Genomic DNA, 14,314 nt, shown 5'->3' with positions numbered 1-14,314 from the left:
CATACGCGTTCTCACACTCAGGCTCTGTCATGAATCTCTCTGGAGCGATCTTGAAGATGCCATCGATAATATTAATGTGAGAAAGTGTATGTACTGTTCTTAAGAGGGACCTTGTCATAGTCTGCTACAGCCTAGTCTATTTCTCTTCGTTGTCAGTAGAGTGGGTGTAGAGGGCGTAAGACGTAAGAGGATCTATCGGGCGGTAGAGACGGTGGTGGTAGAGGGGTAGGGGGTGGAAGGGGTGGAAGGGGTGGTAAGGGGGGGTAGGGGTAGAGGGTGAAAGTGGTAGGGGGGCGGCGAGCGAGCGTAAGCGAGTGTTTGATGCTTGTTCATCATTATATTAGATTTATGATTTGACAATGGTGTCACTGACTGGCATGATGGAACAACTATAACCTGATCATATAATAAGCCTACATTTTTCCGGTATGGTACGCAATGCCAGATATCTCTGTATTTATATTGCAAAAAAATATTCATGAGATGAAGAGATTTGTTGTAGTTACTTATAGTTTCAACAGAACTGATGCTGGTATTGACTGGCTCTTCATAATGAGTCAAGGAGACTCTTCAACGTGTTAATAATGAAGACTCCGTACACAAGAAACCAGCCAAACAGCCATTTCCAAGGGCTTCTTCATGGTGGCCAATTTTATTTTATTTTAGTTTGTGTTTTTTGGGGAATAGCTGTGTGTTCTGATACTTTGTATCCATTTCATGTTGCTATTGCTGTTGTTAGATTGATGATATCTTAGTGTTGCTTTGTCACTGATCTCAGACATGTCTTCAGAGCATCTCTCACTTCATGGCAGATCTAACTCACAGTCTATAACACAGTGCAGTCCACTGACTGCACTTTTCTAGTTCTCTTTCCTTCTGCTTCTCCTTTCTTTCGTGTCATTTTCTCTTCTTGCATCAACGATTTTCCACCACAGCTGCTATTTGTAACTTTGTGTGTTTCATGAATCTGCTCTGCTGCCCACGATGGACATGCAAGCGCGTCTCAAGTTACTCTTTGATGGAGAAGATGAAGATCTTCTCAAGACCAATACAGGCCTTCAATCCGCACTGGAAATAGCGAATCTTTCAATGAAAGAACAGAACACCGCCAACAATCCACCACAAACCACAGAAATCAGCCGTCAGCAGAGTAGCCAAGCAGGTTCGTCCAAGGAGCCGGCGGTAGATGAGCCCAGCAGCTCAGAAGATGGGTTTGATGAGTATCTAGCTACTTTTTCCGATGCTACACGGGAAAACAAAAGGAAAAAGAAGATTTGGAATAAGAACGATAACCATTACAGAGGGAGTACGCATGTGGGTTTGTCGATATCGACGGCTTCCTATGATACCCTTAGGGCAGCCTTCTACAGCAATGGCGGAAGATTATTCTGCCCAATATCTGCTATCAGTCGTTTCCCGTACAAATACGTTCGAGGCAGTGATGGCGAGCGAATTGCACAACGCTTCTTCAACGAAGGAAAGTTCTGGAAGAGGCCGTGGGATATGTACGTTTATTCCATGAAAGAATCACTTCCCCGTTCAGATATTAGACCATAATGCAAAACGTGCAGACATAATGGGCTATAACTACGGGCTGGGGAAATCGTCCCTTTCGAGTAGTCACTATGACTCTGGATCGCCCCTTCTGCAATACCCAGATTCACTAACTTGAGCATTCCATCAGATACTATATTAACCCGCCGCTTTCCATCTCAACCAGACCGCTCATTCTCGTTCCCAGTCAACAAGCTCAAGACCTTATGGATGACATCAACAACGCATTTAACACTCATGTTTCCCTTCCTTTAGACCAAGAACCCGGGCTCTTAATCCCTTTCGAGAACGACGGTACCCCTCAGCCACATTATCTCGGAACGGCGTCCTCTAAGGAGGAGAAAGAAGAAATGGAGTCAAACATACCCGACGCACCAATAGACCATCATGAACCCCCCCAGGGCTGCTCCGCAGAAGTTGACCGTTCATTTGCTGCTTTCAAGGGAAAGATGGCGGCTGCCGTCGACGCTAATCGACAAAAGAACAAGGTAGCTAGGAAGAAAAGGGAAGGCGACCGCATCCAGAAATTACAGGGCTGGTGCCGTACGATGAAGAGGGCCAAGTGCTACCTTGGAATGTGTCCTCGACGTCCTCGCGATCTGGAACCCCCTATTACTGATGGTTTGACCTGGGAAGAACAGAAGCAGGCTGAACGGGAGTACGGGTTAGCATGCGGGATTATCCTTCTCCCGATGGATGTCAATCAAGTAGCTCCATTCCGCTTTGCGAGTGAGCCAATCTTTGTTTGCGTTGATGTCGAGGCAAATGAAAAAATTCACCATCAAATCACAGAAATCGGAGTATCAACTCTTGACACCCTTGATCTTGCTGGTATTCCCCCTGGAGAAGGTGGGAGTAACTGGACTGCGAAGATACACTCTCGTCATTTCCGAATTTCGGAATACGCTAATGTTGTCAACAAAGAGTATGTTAGCGGGTGTCCCGACAGTTTCGAATTCGGCGAAAGTGAATGGATCTCGATATCGAAGGCTGCAGACATTGTCGATATGTGCTTTCAACCTCCTTACTCTGCCCATGTACCTTGGTTCCCCCAGGATCTGATAGACGCGAACAGCGGCAATACCAATGGAGGCGAGAAAGATACCCAGGAGGGTATTCGTCAGCCCTCGTTTTCGGACACCGAACCTTTCTGCGATATCGACTCAATCCCGGGAAACAACACTCGTCCACGCAACCTGATATTCGTAGGCCACAACGCCGAAACCGATATTGCGTACCTCCGGAAGCTGGGATGCAAGTCCTTCATCAAACCGAGCACCACCACCGCCGACACCCCCCGCCCTCCAGACAAGAATACCGAACTTCCAAACTTCATCGATACCCTCGACACCTCCATCCTCTTCCGTGTCCTAATGCGCCAAACAGAGCCGACATCCCTAGGCAAAATCCTCGTCGATCTTGGCATTACGGGCTGGAACCTGCACAACGGCGGCAACGACGCACGTTACACCATGGAAGCTATGATCGGCATCACCCTCAAGTCTCGTCTGGCGCTTGATAAGTTCGTTGATCATAGCAAAATCTCTACGACAAATGATTGGCCGCTTGTGTCTGGGTTAAGGCAGGGAGCGGGAGCGGGTGGGGGACCGGGCCAGCGGCTATTTCAGTATTATGAAGAGATGAGGAGGGCAGCGATTGCGTACGATCGGAAGTGGAAGGAGGAGGTCGAAAAGCGGGTTAAGATATGTGTGGAGAATTCGGAGACCAGGGTGCGGGACGAGTGTGCGAGTTGGGATGTAGCGGTGGGGGCTGACAATATGGAAGTGGATGGGGGAGAAGGGACGGGGTTGGATGATTGAAGTTGACGTTGGAGAATGATTCGAGGGGGTAAACAGAGCGAGGAATTGCTTCGAGTTGGCTTAGTGGGTTCGGTGATAAGAATACTTTGAGAAGGGAAAATGAAGGTAGGTGGCATGGTTAGTTTAAACCGTATAGGTTGGGAAGAGGAGGAGGCTGTCTTGTTAATGCCGTAATTGATGAAGAGCTGGCTGATTTAATTTGATTTGACATTAACGTTGTTTCCCCAATACCCGTCGCAAGAAATGATAGGCCTTATACACCAACCACTCTCGATTCCTCTGCTTTACTTGCTCTCGTTTACCTAGAGCTGCAGGCAGCTAGCAAACTGTTAGATATTATATTCATGACGGAATGGCAACATCTAGGCATTTGGCATTCTGGTTAAATCACTAAATATCATTCAGTTACGCCCCACCCTCCTCTTCCTTGTGTGGACTATTATTGTAGTTTTGGCGGCCAAACCCGCCAATATCTGATTTAACCTCTTTCCAAGAGGAAAGGAAATAGAGGGAGTTAGCTCACATCATTGCGCCGCCCATCCGTATTCATAAGCTCTTTCATCCCATATACGGTCTCTGGCAACTCGACATCGCGTGGAGCACTGATGACGCCAAATTCAAACATCGCATCGCACATTTGACCCCACCAGTTGCGTCCGTAGAAGCCAACAATTCGTTGGCCGGGTGGTGGTTCTGTTTGAAACGGTGCAAAGCTCTCACCATTAGCGGGCGAGCGTGGGAGGAGAAAGTTATAAAACTAGGTGTAAATCATAATTCTTCTCAAGAGGCGAAGACAATGAAACGGGGGGGAAATGAACAAGGAAAGAAAAGTGAAAATAAGCACTCACCAAGCGTGCAAGTCTCATCCACACAGCCATACGCACTCAGCTCACCTCCTTCTGTCCCATCTCTCAAATGGATCCTCATGCCTGTGATAACGTTGTTCGCCCTCGCAACTTCAATCATCACAATCTCGCGATCAGCATAGCTACCCACGCGATTACCACTACCACTAGGAATAATGTCAATTTGCCTAGCAGCGTGCCCGCCAAATGTGTGCTTGCCTCCATTCCGCTTCAATCGCGGCCCGCAGTTGACCCGCTCCCCATCATCGAAATCTACATACAAGCCGTCCAAAAACGCCCCCGTACGCACATCAATAGATTTGACGCGTTTCGTAGACCCAAAGCCCGGTCTCAAGCCATCTCGTGGTTTAGCTAGCAAGGTAGCCCATGCCCAAACAGACGAGTCATCGGGCTCTTTAGATTGATCGGCTTCCATCTGAGGGCATAGAATAGATTGTTTCGTCAACACGACCTTGGAGCCCGGGATTCTAATGATATCTCTGAAGCCAAACAGACGCCAGACGTCATGGATCGTGCGGGTTTTGCCATTCATCCCGAGCACGGTAAGCTTGAGGGGCTTATTGCTATTGCGAGGGAAGCGAGATTCGAGGTCTTTCATCATATATATGACTTTATTGGACGGGGAAGCGACTGTGGGGGATGGTTCGGGATTGTCGTTGAATGAAATTTGCACGACCTTGGCTCGACAGGATAGCTGGATGCCCAACTTCGCCGGGCCTCCCTCCCCTTGTTCTATTACAACAGCACTGGGTGTTTCGGCCCGGACACCCGGCTCGAAAATCCCATCGCCTGGAATCCAAAAGTGGGGAAATAACTTGAACGAGAGTGCATCTCTTAGATCCCATCGAGCATTATTCCGGGTCTGTCCCTCTACAACGACAACACCCTGCCTGTTGTTAGCCACGCTGTAGGCAGTTCTGGGGAGGAAGTTCCTGGGCCAGTGCTCAGCATACCCGCGCGCCATAATGCCGGTGGTATGTGGCGCGCCAAAGGCATGGCCCACTTCATGGAGGAAGGCTCCCTGGCCAATCGAGCAAGCCTCCCACATAGAGTCGCATTCGCCACAGTCATTGCCAAGTGTTGGTCCAGGCGCTCTGGTATCGAGCAGATATTCATTAATTTCCTCTGCGAACCGTGGCCAGGAGTAGGTAAGATGGCTGCCAAACATGCCCAGTGAGATGCCATCACCATTATGGGCCCCTAACGCCGCGTGTGCCACAATAAGATTCTGTTCAACCGAGTAATGTGAGTCGAGAATCAGGCCCGCAACAATGGGGTGATTGGGGGCGTCGAAGGGCGGCCCGTAGTCCTTAAGAGCATCCAGGAATATGTTGAACAAGCGATTTTTGTCATTGGCATGACGATTCTGCTGCGCAATGTTCGGGTCTCTCAATTCAGTAACCGTCTTATGCGTACCAATTAGATGGATCTTCGCCGTCGAACGTATGGCCTCACTAACAGGGAGCCACTGCCGGCCCCGGTTATCCAAGAACGCCTGGCTAGTGGTATCAGCTGTCCGCTCCTCTTCGAGTCGGAACGAGCGACGACCCAGGCCCTTAAGGCGCATATCTTCAGCCGTGAGGGCCTGCCACATGTAGGCCGTAATGCGGAATTTGGCGATCACGGCGTCTAGGTGTGAATGTCCATCCGGAAGGCCGCCATGTTTATCCGGCGGGCAGTCGATCAACAAGGGGGAGTCCTTGGCGACCATGATGGCGAGATGAAGGGGTGGGCTGTTCATCAGTGGGTAATAGTTGAGGGAAACAATGATGGTATCAGGAGAAGGCGACAGTGCGGGCCTATTGTAATGGCTTCCCAGTTGAATGATGAGGTTATTCGGCCCCTCAGAGAGCATGGCAAGGAATGTAAACCGGCGTTGGAGAACCGGATGGCGCTGGGTTGGGAAGTTCTGAGACCCCGATGCACCCTGATTCTCAACGGTGAGGAAGCCGCTTTCTACAGCCGATCTACAGGAGCCCTTGATGACGATGCATCGCTAGATTGTAAAATGAGTTAGCTGTATGGCTCCTCTCCAATCGCAAATGTCCCCTTGGACTATATGTGGGCGGATATCCACCTGATACACAGTCTCGCCCTGCGAGAGATTATCGATGTTAAAGGCATCGCTGCTGATGGGCATTTTGCGCGCCTGAACGAATGCTTGAGCTCCAAGATGCGCACAAAATTAAATAAAAATCGTTATATTGACGAAGAAAGCTATCACATAAAGTTGCCGGGATAGTCCTTCCAGGGTATTATTATAGTCGTTTTGATCCCCTCCGGGCCTATGGAGGTTCCTTTTCAGCACTCGGCGCAGCATATATGGAGCTCTGCGCTGTATATAAAAGAAATTCAAAGAAGGTGGGGGAATTTTGCAACACAGCCTAGAGTCCTCTGTATAAAATCCGTTAGTAATTTAATGGCTATTAGGCCCAATATATCCACCGCGGAATTCCTGGCAGAGGTAGGCGGCCATACGGGTAGGAATCCAGCCTTTGCGTTTCGGTGCTAGGATTGGCGGATGGGGCGGAGCTTATTCTTGGAGGATAACGTTGTTATGTTGTAATCTAACTACGCGAGTTACACTAAATGAATAGGTTGGGGTGGCACGTGACTAGGGTAGGTGTAGTAATCACCAACACCCCCCCTTGCTACACTGTGGCCTATAAGCCGCCACCCGGGGCCTCCCCCATTCTCAAATCTTTCAAAAATGCAATAATAATTAATTACATTAATCAGACCCTGATTTCCTTATTAGAAAAGGTGTTCATACAGTAATAACTGTAAAAATCAAGAAATACATGCAAAATTCACTGATTCACTGTATTATTATTATCATTCAATCATTTCTTTCTGATCTCTTTCAAATCAATTCTTTTAACAAAATCTTCAAATGCAGGCTTCATCAGTGACTTGATGAGTCTGTCAGCTATATTCACTGTAGAATCAACATGTTTCATCATGATTTTCTCTTTTTCAATCAAATTATGAAGAATATGATATCTAATCTTAATATGAGATAATCTTCATATTAAGAATTCTCTCTTTACTAGATTGATTGCTCTCTTATTGTCAACTCATAGATGCAAGCATATTTTCACTTTTTCATCATTCATCAATTCAGTGTCATATAACATATTATTCAATCAGATTATCTCATAAGCTGTCTTACTAGCTGTAATATACTCAGCTTCTGTGATTGATTTAGCAATAGATGTCTGTCTCTGTGACTGCCATGAGATCAGTGACTCATTAATCAATATAACATAGCTGATAGTTGATTTGTATTGAGAATCCGCCCTCACTCAGTTCAAATCACAGTATGTCACAGAACTCAGGCCATCTTCTATCTTCTTCTTGTACAATATATCATGATTTTTTATCTTCTTGACATAACATAGAACATGCTTTAACACTGCTTAACATGCTTTGTATGAATATGAGTTAAAATGTGAGAGATAGTTGATCACAAATGCCAGATCTGACTGACTGCTTGAGATCAAATACTGCAATAATTTCAATTCTTGACAATATCTTATAGCTGTAAAGTTGTCATTCAATTCATCATTCTCATCAGATGAAAACTTCAGTTATATATCTGTCATCATTGAGATCTCTGCAGGATTCATCTTATTCATATTAAAATCTTCAAGAATCTTCTCAATATAATGACTCTGTGTAACTGCTAGATCATTATTTCTCTGATATTTAATCTTCATTTCAAGATATGATTTAGTCTCTTTAATATTCTTTGTCTCAAATCTCTTTGTGATCTCTCTCAATACTCAGTCTAATTGCTGTTCTTGAGATTCTGTCATCTGATAATCATTAACATGTAATATCAGATAGATCTTGTGAACAGAGTGATATAGAAATTCATTATTATAAGATGATATCTTGAATCTCAATGTGATGAGATGTTCTGTTGCTAGAAAATATCATATTCTCACAGCTTGCTTCATTTCATATAGACTCTGACAGAGTAGTCTTATCAAGTCTTCTCTGCTGTACTTAATACCTGTGAGCAGTTGTATATAGATTATCTTATTCTGTGATAGTATATTATTCAAAAATGCAGATATATAGTCAATTGATTTAATCTTTCATTCTTTGACAGTTAATATAGTGAATAGACTGTATGATGTAAACCCTGATATCACTGCAGTATACAATCTCATATAATGAATACTCTGCTGTTGCAAGAACTCTCTAATCACTCAGTAAGCTCTAAAGTGAATGATTTCTCTCTTATTATTGAATTTTCAATCATATACTTATTTATCTGTAAGAATATTCATTTCTGAGATCTTCTCAACAATAATATATATCTTCTTCTATTCAAATATCTTAATCTTCTTTTTCATTGTCTCATGTCAATAGTTTCAGTCTGAGCTTCTCTTGACTTTCATCAGTATAGTTGATCAGTCTGTTAAAACACTTAGAATAGAATCATTCTCATTAACAGAGTCTTCAGACTCTTCATTTATAATAAGCTATATCTCATTATCTAGAAGATAGATTAAATTAATTACACTCTCTAAGTCTTCATTGATAATTATCTTTAAAATATCTGACTTTTTCTTCACTAGATGTTATAGTAAGCAGTGCTGTCATCTCTCTCTAACATTCAGAATGTTCAATTCATTAGACAATTCATTGAATTCTCTCATTATATTTACAGGTGTATTTGCACTCATGTCAAGAGCTTCATTAAATATGATATCTTGTGCAATCTCAAGACAATATACAACAGGATCTCACATATGATATTAATGTAATTCTTGATATTCAATCAGCTGTCATTTCTTACTGTCAGTTCTATTCATGAGCTTATTCAACACTTTTAAATGCTTTTTATAGATCTTGCACTCTCATCTCTGTATTCAATGAATAGAAGATTGCATCTCAGTTCATGCTTTAAAAGATATAAGTGATGTTTCTTTCTTACATTCAAATATCTTTATTAATGTTGAGAATGTGTTAATTATTATAATTACAGCTTGTATTACTTCATTTCAAAGTTCTCTTTTTAATTCACTATTAAATAGTAGACTTTGTGTCTTTTCTGTAACTATTCAATTCACATATTTTACTGAGTCATTTGATTGTAGTGTGTCAGATATAGTCATTTCATATGTTATTTCTTTGCTCTGACAGTAGATCTTCAGTTCTTGACTTTTGAACTCTTCTTCATCATCTCAGTGTAGAGTTTTAACTCAATATTATATAGTTATCTCAATATCTGTGATGAAGTTCATTAATCTTGTAGTAGATTGTTTCTTTCTTATTATAAGAATTATTCATCTATAATGAATTATATTATCTGTTATACTCAATCAGTAGCTTACACTCTCTTTAGTGAGAGTGTCATTCTCATTGAAAAGTGTTTTTCCATTCTCTGTCAGATTGATGAAGAATCTCATTGCTGACTTAACAGCTCATGTCATAGATACAAAGATTGAACATATTATTGTTATCTGAACACAGACTTTGTAGAATGATAAAGCTTATTGATTAATAATTCTCATCTCTAGACATGAATCTATTATCATTTTTACAATATCTGTGAGATTTAGATGTTCTAGCTTTTAATGTCATTGCATCATTGTAAGTTCTATAATCTTTGTATCATTTCTTTCAGATAGTGTCAATATTGTGTCATCTTTCACCTGTAATATATTCACAGATTCAAAATCATCATTGAGTATAGCAAATCAGATCAAGTCTCTGTATATAATCAGTCTTTTCATCTCATAGATATCATTCTCATTTAATCTTGCTGTAAATGAGAACATGTAATCAGGGGATATAATTAACATAGCATGATTATTCTTATATGTCAACTGCTTATAGGTATAACTCTGATATACAAGCTTACTCATACTCATGAGATTCACTTCTAACTTTGAGATATAGTGAACATCATTTAACAGCATATTTATCTCTTTCACTGAAATCTTCATATCTTCTATAGCTGTAGTGAGAACTATCATTTCATCTGTCATTTTCAACATCATTTTCATCTTTTGAGATTTTGTCATGACAAGATCTCTGTGAAGTGTGATATGAGCACCTGATTCAGAGTCTAGAATTCAGATATCTTTTTCTGTCTGATCACTTGTATAGATCTTTTTCTTGATGCAAAATACTTGTTTCATGATATTATAAACAGAAGCAGCATCTGTATTCTCTGCATTCTTGTCTTTATCCTTATTTCTATTTGTATTGAAGTTTGAAGAACATTTCTCAGAGTATTTCTTTTAACAGTCAGTCTGAATATGACCAAGCTTTTGACAATGATAGCAGGTCCTCGTGTCATTATCTCTATGTTCAGGTTTGAATTCAGTGTTCTTGTCCTTGTCATTGTCTTTTTCTTTGTTCTTATCATTCTTATTCTTATCTTGCGTGTTGCTGATAGAATTTCTAGATACATCAGTATTTACTTCATTTGCAGCAGAGAGCTGTAAAAGAATATCACAGCACAGACTTATAAAATTATTCTCTAAGAGTTGAGTATTATCTTTATCAATTTGATTCATTCAATTTCTTATGAATGAGGCTCAATCTCTGTTGACTTCTGTAAGCAGTCTGTTGAAAAACATGACATTCAGAATCTCATATTCTAGATAAATATAATCAGTTCTTATGACAATCAGATGTTCAATGAAAGTGTGATCTGAGTCTTTTGACTTAGCAGTCATGCTAATCAGTTTCTCAAACAGATGAGTTCTGCGGACAGCAGATCTCTCAGAAAAGTTATTCTCTATAATAGTTCATAGAGTATAAGCAGACAACTTGAATTTCTTAAGTATAGTGAAATGAGTCTTGATCTGCAGAGTAATTGCAGATCACATGTAATTGTATAATCAAAGATTGTATTCTTTTCAGAAACATTGCATATTCATAGACTGACCGTGTGACCGTGTCTGAGACCAGGACCAAACTTTACAGTTGTCACATTGCCTAAAAGCATTACTTCTGGTCATGGTTTATATTCATCACATTGATCTCAAATCACATTATTTCAAATATTAAAGATCTCAGATTCACTTTTCAAATAAAAATCTAGTCTCAGATAAAGAATATGTTTAAATTCTTAGTCACATTTTCATTCTAATTTCATTATTGAGAATGGCATTAAATGAGACTATGAAATCACTTCTCACTTATATAATATCATAACATAGTACTTATTTGTTGAAAATTCAATAGAGAGTATTATCAAATATCATTACTTTTCTGAACACAGATCATAATTCATATAATTTTAATTATAAAAAAAATATAAAATATAAAAAAAAAAACAAAAAACAAAAAACAAAACAAAAACAAGAAAAAATCAGAATGAATGAAAAAAAAAAAAGAAAAGAAAAAGAAAAAAATAAAAAATAAAAATAAAAAAAATCAAGGTCACAGAGCTGTAGTATCTTTAAAATACTCACTTCTCAGAGTCTTTGCAATGTTCATCACTAACTGTGTATTTCTCACAGTGAGAGTAACATAGCTGTGATGAGTTATTGTCTTAATATTATCTAACAAATAATCAGTATATATCTATATAAATGTGAATATTTAGAAAACATACACTTAAAAAGTGTGGTCAGGGTGAACTCTGCTGTCACTTGAATGATATTAAGAACAGAACACTGAAATTAATGATTCTTCTCATTGATTTCACAGACAAGACAGGTGAAGATGATCTTGAAAAATATAAGATTCTCTGACTTCTAATAAAAATGAATCTCACAGAGAGACTCTATTTTCATGATATCAGAGACTGAGTGTTATTAAAAAGTATTACTTTCATACAATGCACATGCACTTACTGTAACAATTCACTCTCTGCATATGTGACTGAGGGTTGTGACTTTCTCATGCTACACAGCTCTCTCTGAAATGCTGGTGCTGGTTTGCAACTCACACAGTCTCTCAGTTCAGCATGCACTGCATGTATACAGCTCTGTGTGCTGAGGCTGTGTTGATCATTATGATCTGGCGTGATACTTGCTTTTCACAGGCCATGTTTTGTTTGAGAGAGAGGAAAAAAGATACAACTATGATTTTATTAAGAGAGAATGAATAATTAGTAATATTGAATATAATTTGATTCTTCTGCATTTAAAATTTGATTAGTCTATACTCTTCAATTTGAGAGTTTCTAGAAGTGTTTTAATAGTTTTCATACTAGCTTGAATTTAGTGATGAGTTGAAGAAGAAGAGAAAAGAGAGAAGAAAGAAATGAGAATAACTTATCTTTATAATATGAAAACAGAGAATCACTGCAATCATTCTTTCTAATAACAAAGATCTGTTTTCTGCATGTATTTCTGATATAGATTATATGATAACTGTATACAAAGAATATTAACACTGCATGCATTGAATGAAGATGATGTTGCTATGCAACACTGTAGCTGTTTTCATATATCTCTAAAAGCTGTTAATATTTTCTTTGTCTCTTTATATTTGATAAGTCAGTAATATATTTCAATACACTCTCTCTTTCATTATCATCATCATCATCATTATCATTATTATTATCATCATCACTATTATCATCACTATCATTATTATCACTATTATCATCATTATTATCATCATCATCATCATCATCATTATTATATCATTTCTGGTCATTTCTTCTGTCTTCACCCCTCTTCAATACTCACTGAAACCAATCATGTCATCTCTCTTCAAATATTCTGCGGTCCTGCGGACCACCAAGGCGTGTGAGTGCTGTCATAGATTGAAGAGAGAGAAGAAGAAGGTGTTCAAGTGAGAGAAGACTGATTGCAAGACATATTATAATGCCTTGAAGAGACTCTGTAAGAAAGTAGAATAATAACAATTTTAAGTAATACTTCTGATAGATTTAGACTGAACTAAGTATAGAAATAATATAAATAATACTGTCTGTGAGAGATTGAAGAAGAAGACAGTGAAGAGTCTCATACAGCAGTGATGAGATCAGAAGAAGTTCTGAGAATGATTTGAGTTTAAGATAAAGAGAGAGAGAGAGAAGAAGAGTGTTACTGTAAATAAGCAGCAGCAGAAGAAGATTGAGAGAGTATTAAAGTAGAAGATAAAGAAGTTAAAACTGATAAGTTTTTTATTTATTGAGAGATAATGATTTTTAATAACACTTCTGTTCTCTAATTGATTAGCAGAAGCTGACAGAGAAGAAGAGAATTAAGGCCTTGTTCAGGTCTTGAATGTGCTTCATGATTCAGGATATTGAGAAGACAGCCCTGCTCTCTGAGCATGTCAATCTGCTTACTGCTGAGGTGGAACCCGAGGCAGCAGACCAGGAAATGCGGGATTTTGAGACACAGATTGACCTGGCTGAGGAGGAGCAGTGAGAACCCTTCTCTGAGAAGACAGTGAAGAGAGATTTTGAGATGATTATCACCTCAGATGAGAAGAAGAAGAAGAAGAAGAAGAAGAAGAAGAAGAAGAATGAGAAGTGAATTGTGAAGAATGATAAGAAGAATGAGAAAGAGAAGAAGTAGATTTTTTTCTTTTTATATTAGTTAGTTATAAGTTTAAGTTTTTAATTATTAATAATTAAAATTGATTTTGAGTTTTCAAAAATTATTGTACAAGTTGTAATTAAGTCAGGAATGATATATATATATATATATATTTAACTATCATGATTCAGAAATCACTATAATATATAAGTATCAATATTTTTTCAACATTGATATTCATAATATTAATATATTTTTAATAATATCATCTGATAATGTAATTTGATAATACTCTCTTTCACAATATTAATATATTTCAAGAAATATAACAGAGATTAATCAAGATTGTTTATTTACTTTTATACATCAATGATATTCAATCTGAGTTAGTACTAAAATTATAACTAAGCTAAGAAACAAGATTATTTTCTCTTATATTAATTCTTCTTGCACACATCAGTGATCAGTTATTGAAAATAAATTATTATCTTTTGTAAATTATTATCATGTCTTCTGAATCCACTTCTTTCACTTCTTTTACTTCTATTGAAGATTCACAAACTCTTCAAGAAATCACTGTGAATTACAAAGTCTATGTTATTTA

At 39.2% G+C, this 14,314-nt stretch overlaps 2 protein-coding genes across 2 annotated transcripts; one reads left to right on the top strand and one right to left on the bottom strand.

The window, feature by feature from the left end:
* Nucleotides 1-737: 737 nt before the first annotated feature.
* BDBG_02886 (QDE-2-interacting protein) lies at nt 738-4,518 on the top strand. Its single transcript, XM_002626663.2, has 2 exons — nt 738-1,505; nt 1,685-4,518. Exons 1-2 carry the CDS (start codon nt 985-987, stop codon nt 3,372-3,374), a joined length of 2,211 nt encoding a protein of 736 aa, XP_002626709.1. The 5' UTR covers nt 738-984; the 3' UTR covers nt 3,375-4,518.
* Nucleotides 738-6,777, bottom strand: BDBG_02885 (zinc metalloproteinase). The gene is made up of 3 exons (XM_031721001.1): nt 6,318-6,777; nt 4,223-6,236; nt 738-4,067 (listed from the first exon to the last, which is right to left on the bottom strand). The coding sequence occupies exons 1-3, from the start codon at nt 6,378-6,380 to the stop codon at nt 3,889-3,891; spliced, it is 2,256 nt and encodes a 751-aa protein (XP_031577366.1). The 5' UTR covers nt 6,381-6,777; the 3' UTR covers nt 738-3,888.
* Nucleotides 6,778-14,314: the final 7,537 nt, after the last annotated feature.

This window comes from Blastomyces gilchristii (assembly GCF_000003855.2).
Source record: "Blastomyces gilchristii SLH14081 genomic scaffold supercont1.4, whole genome shotgun sequence".
Lineage (NCBI taxonomy): Eukaryota > Fungi > Ascomycota > Eurotiomycetes > Onygenales > Ajellomycetaceae > Blastomyces > Blastomyces gilchristii.
This window is presented reverse-complemented; position numbering and strand designations above follow the sequence as displayed.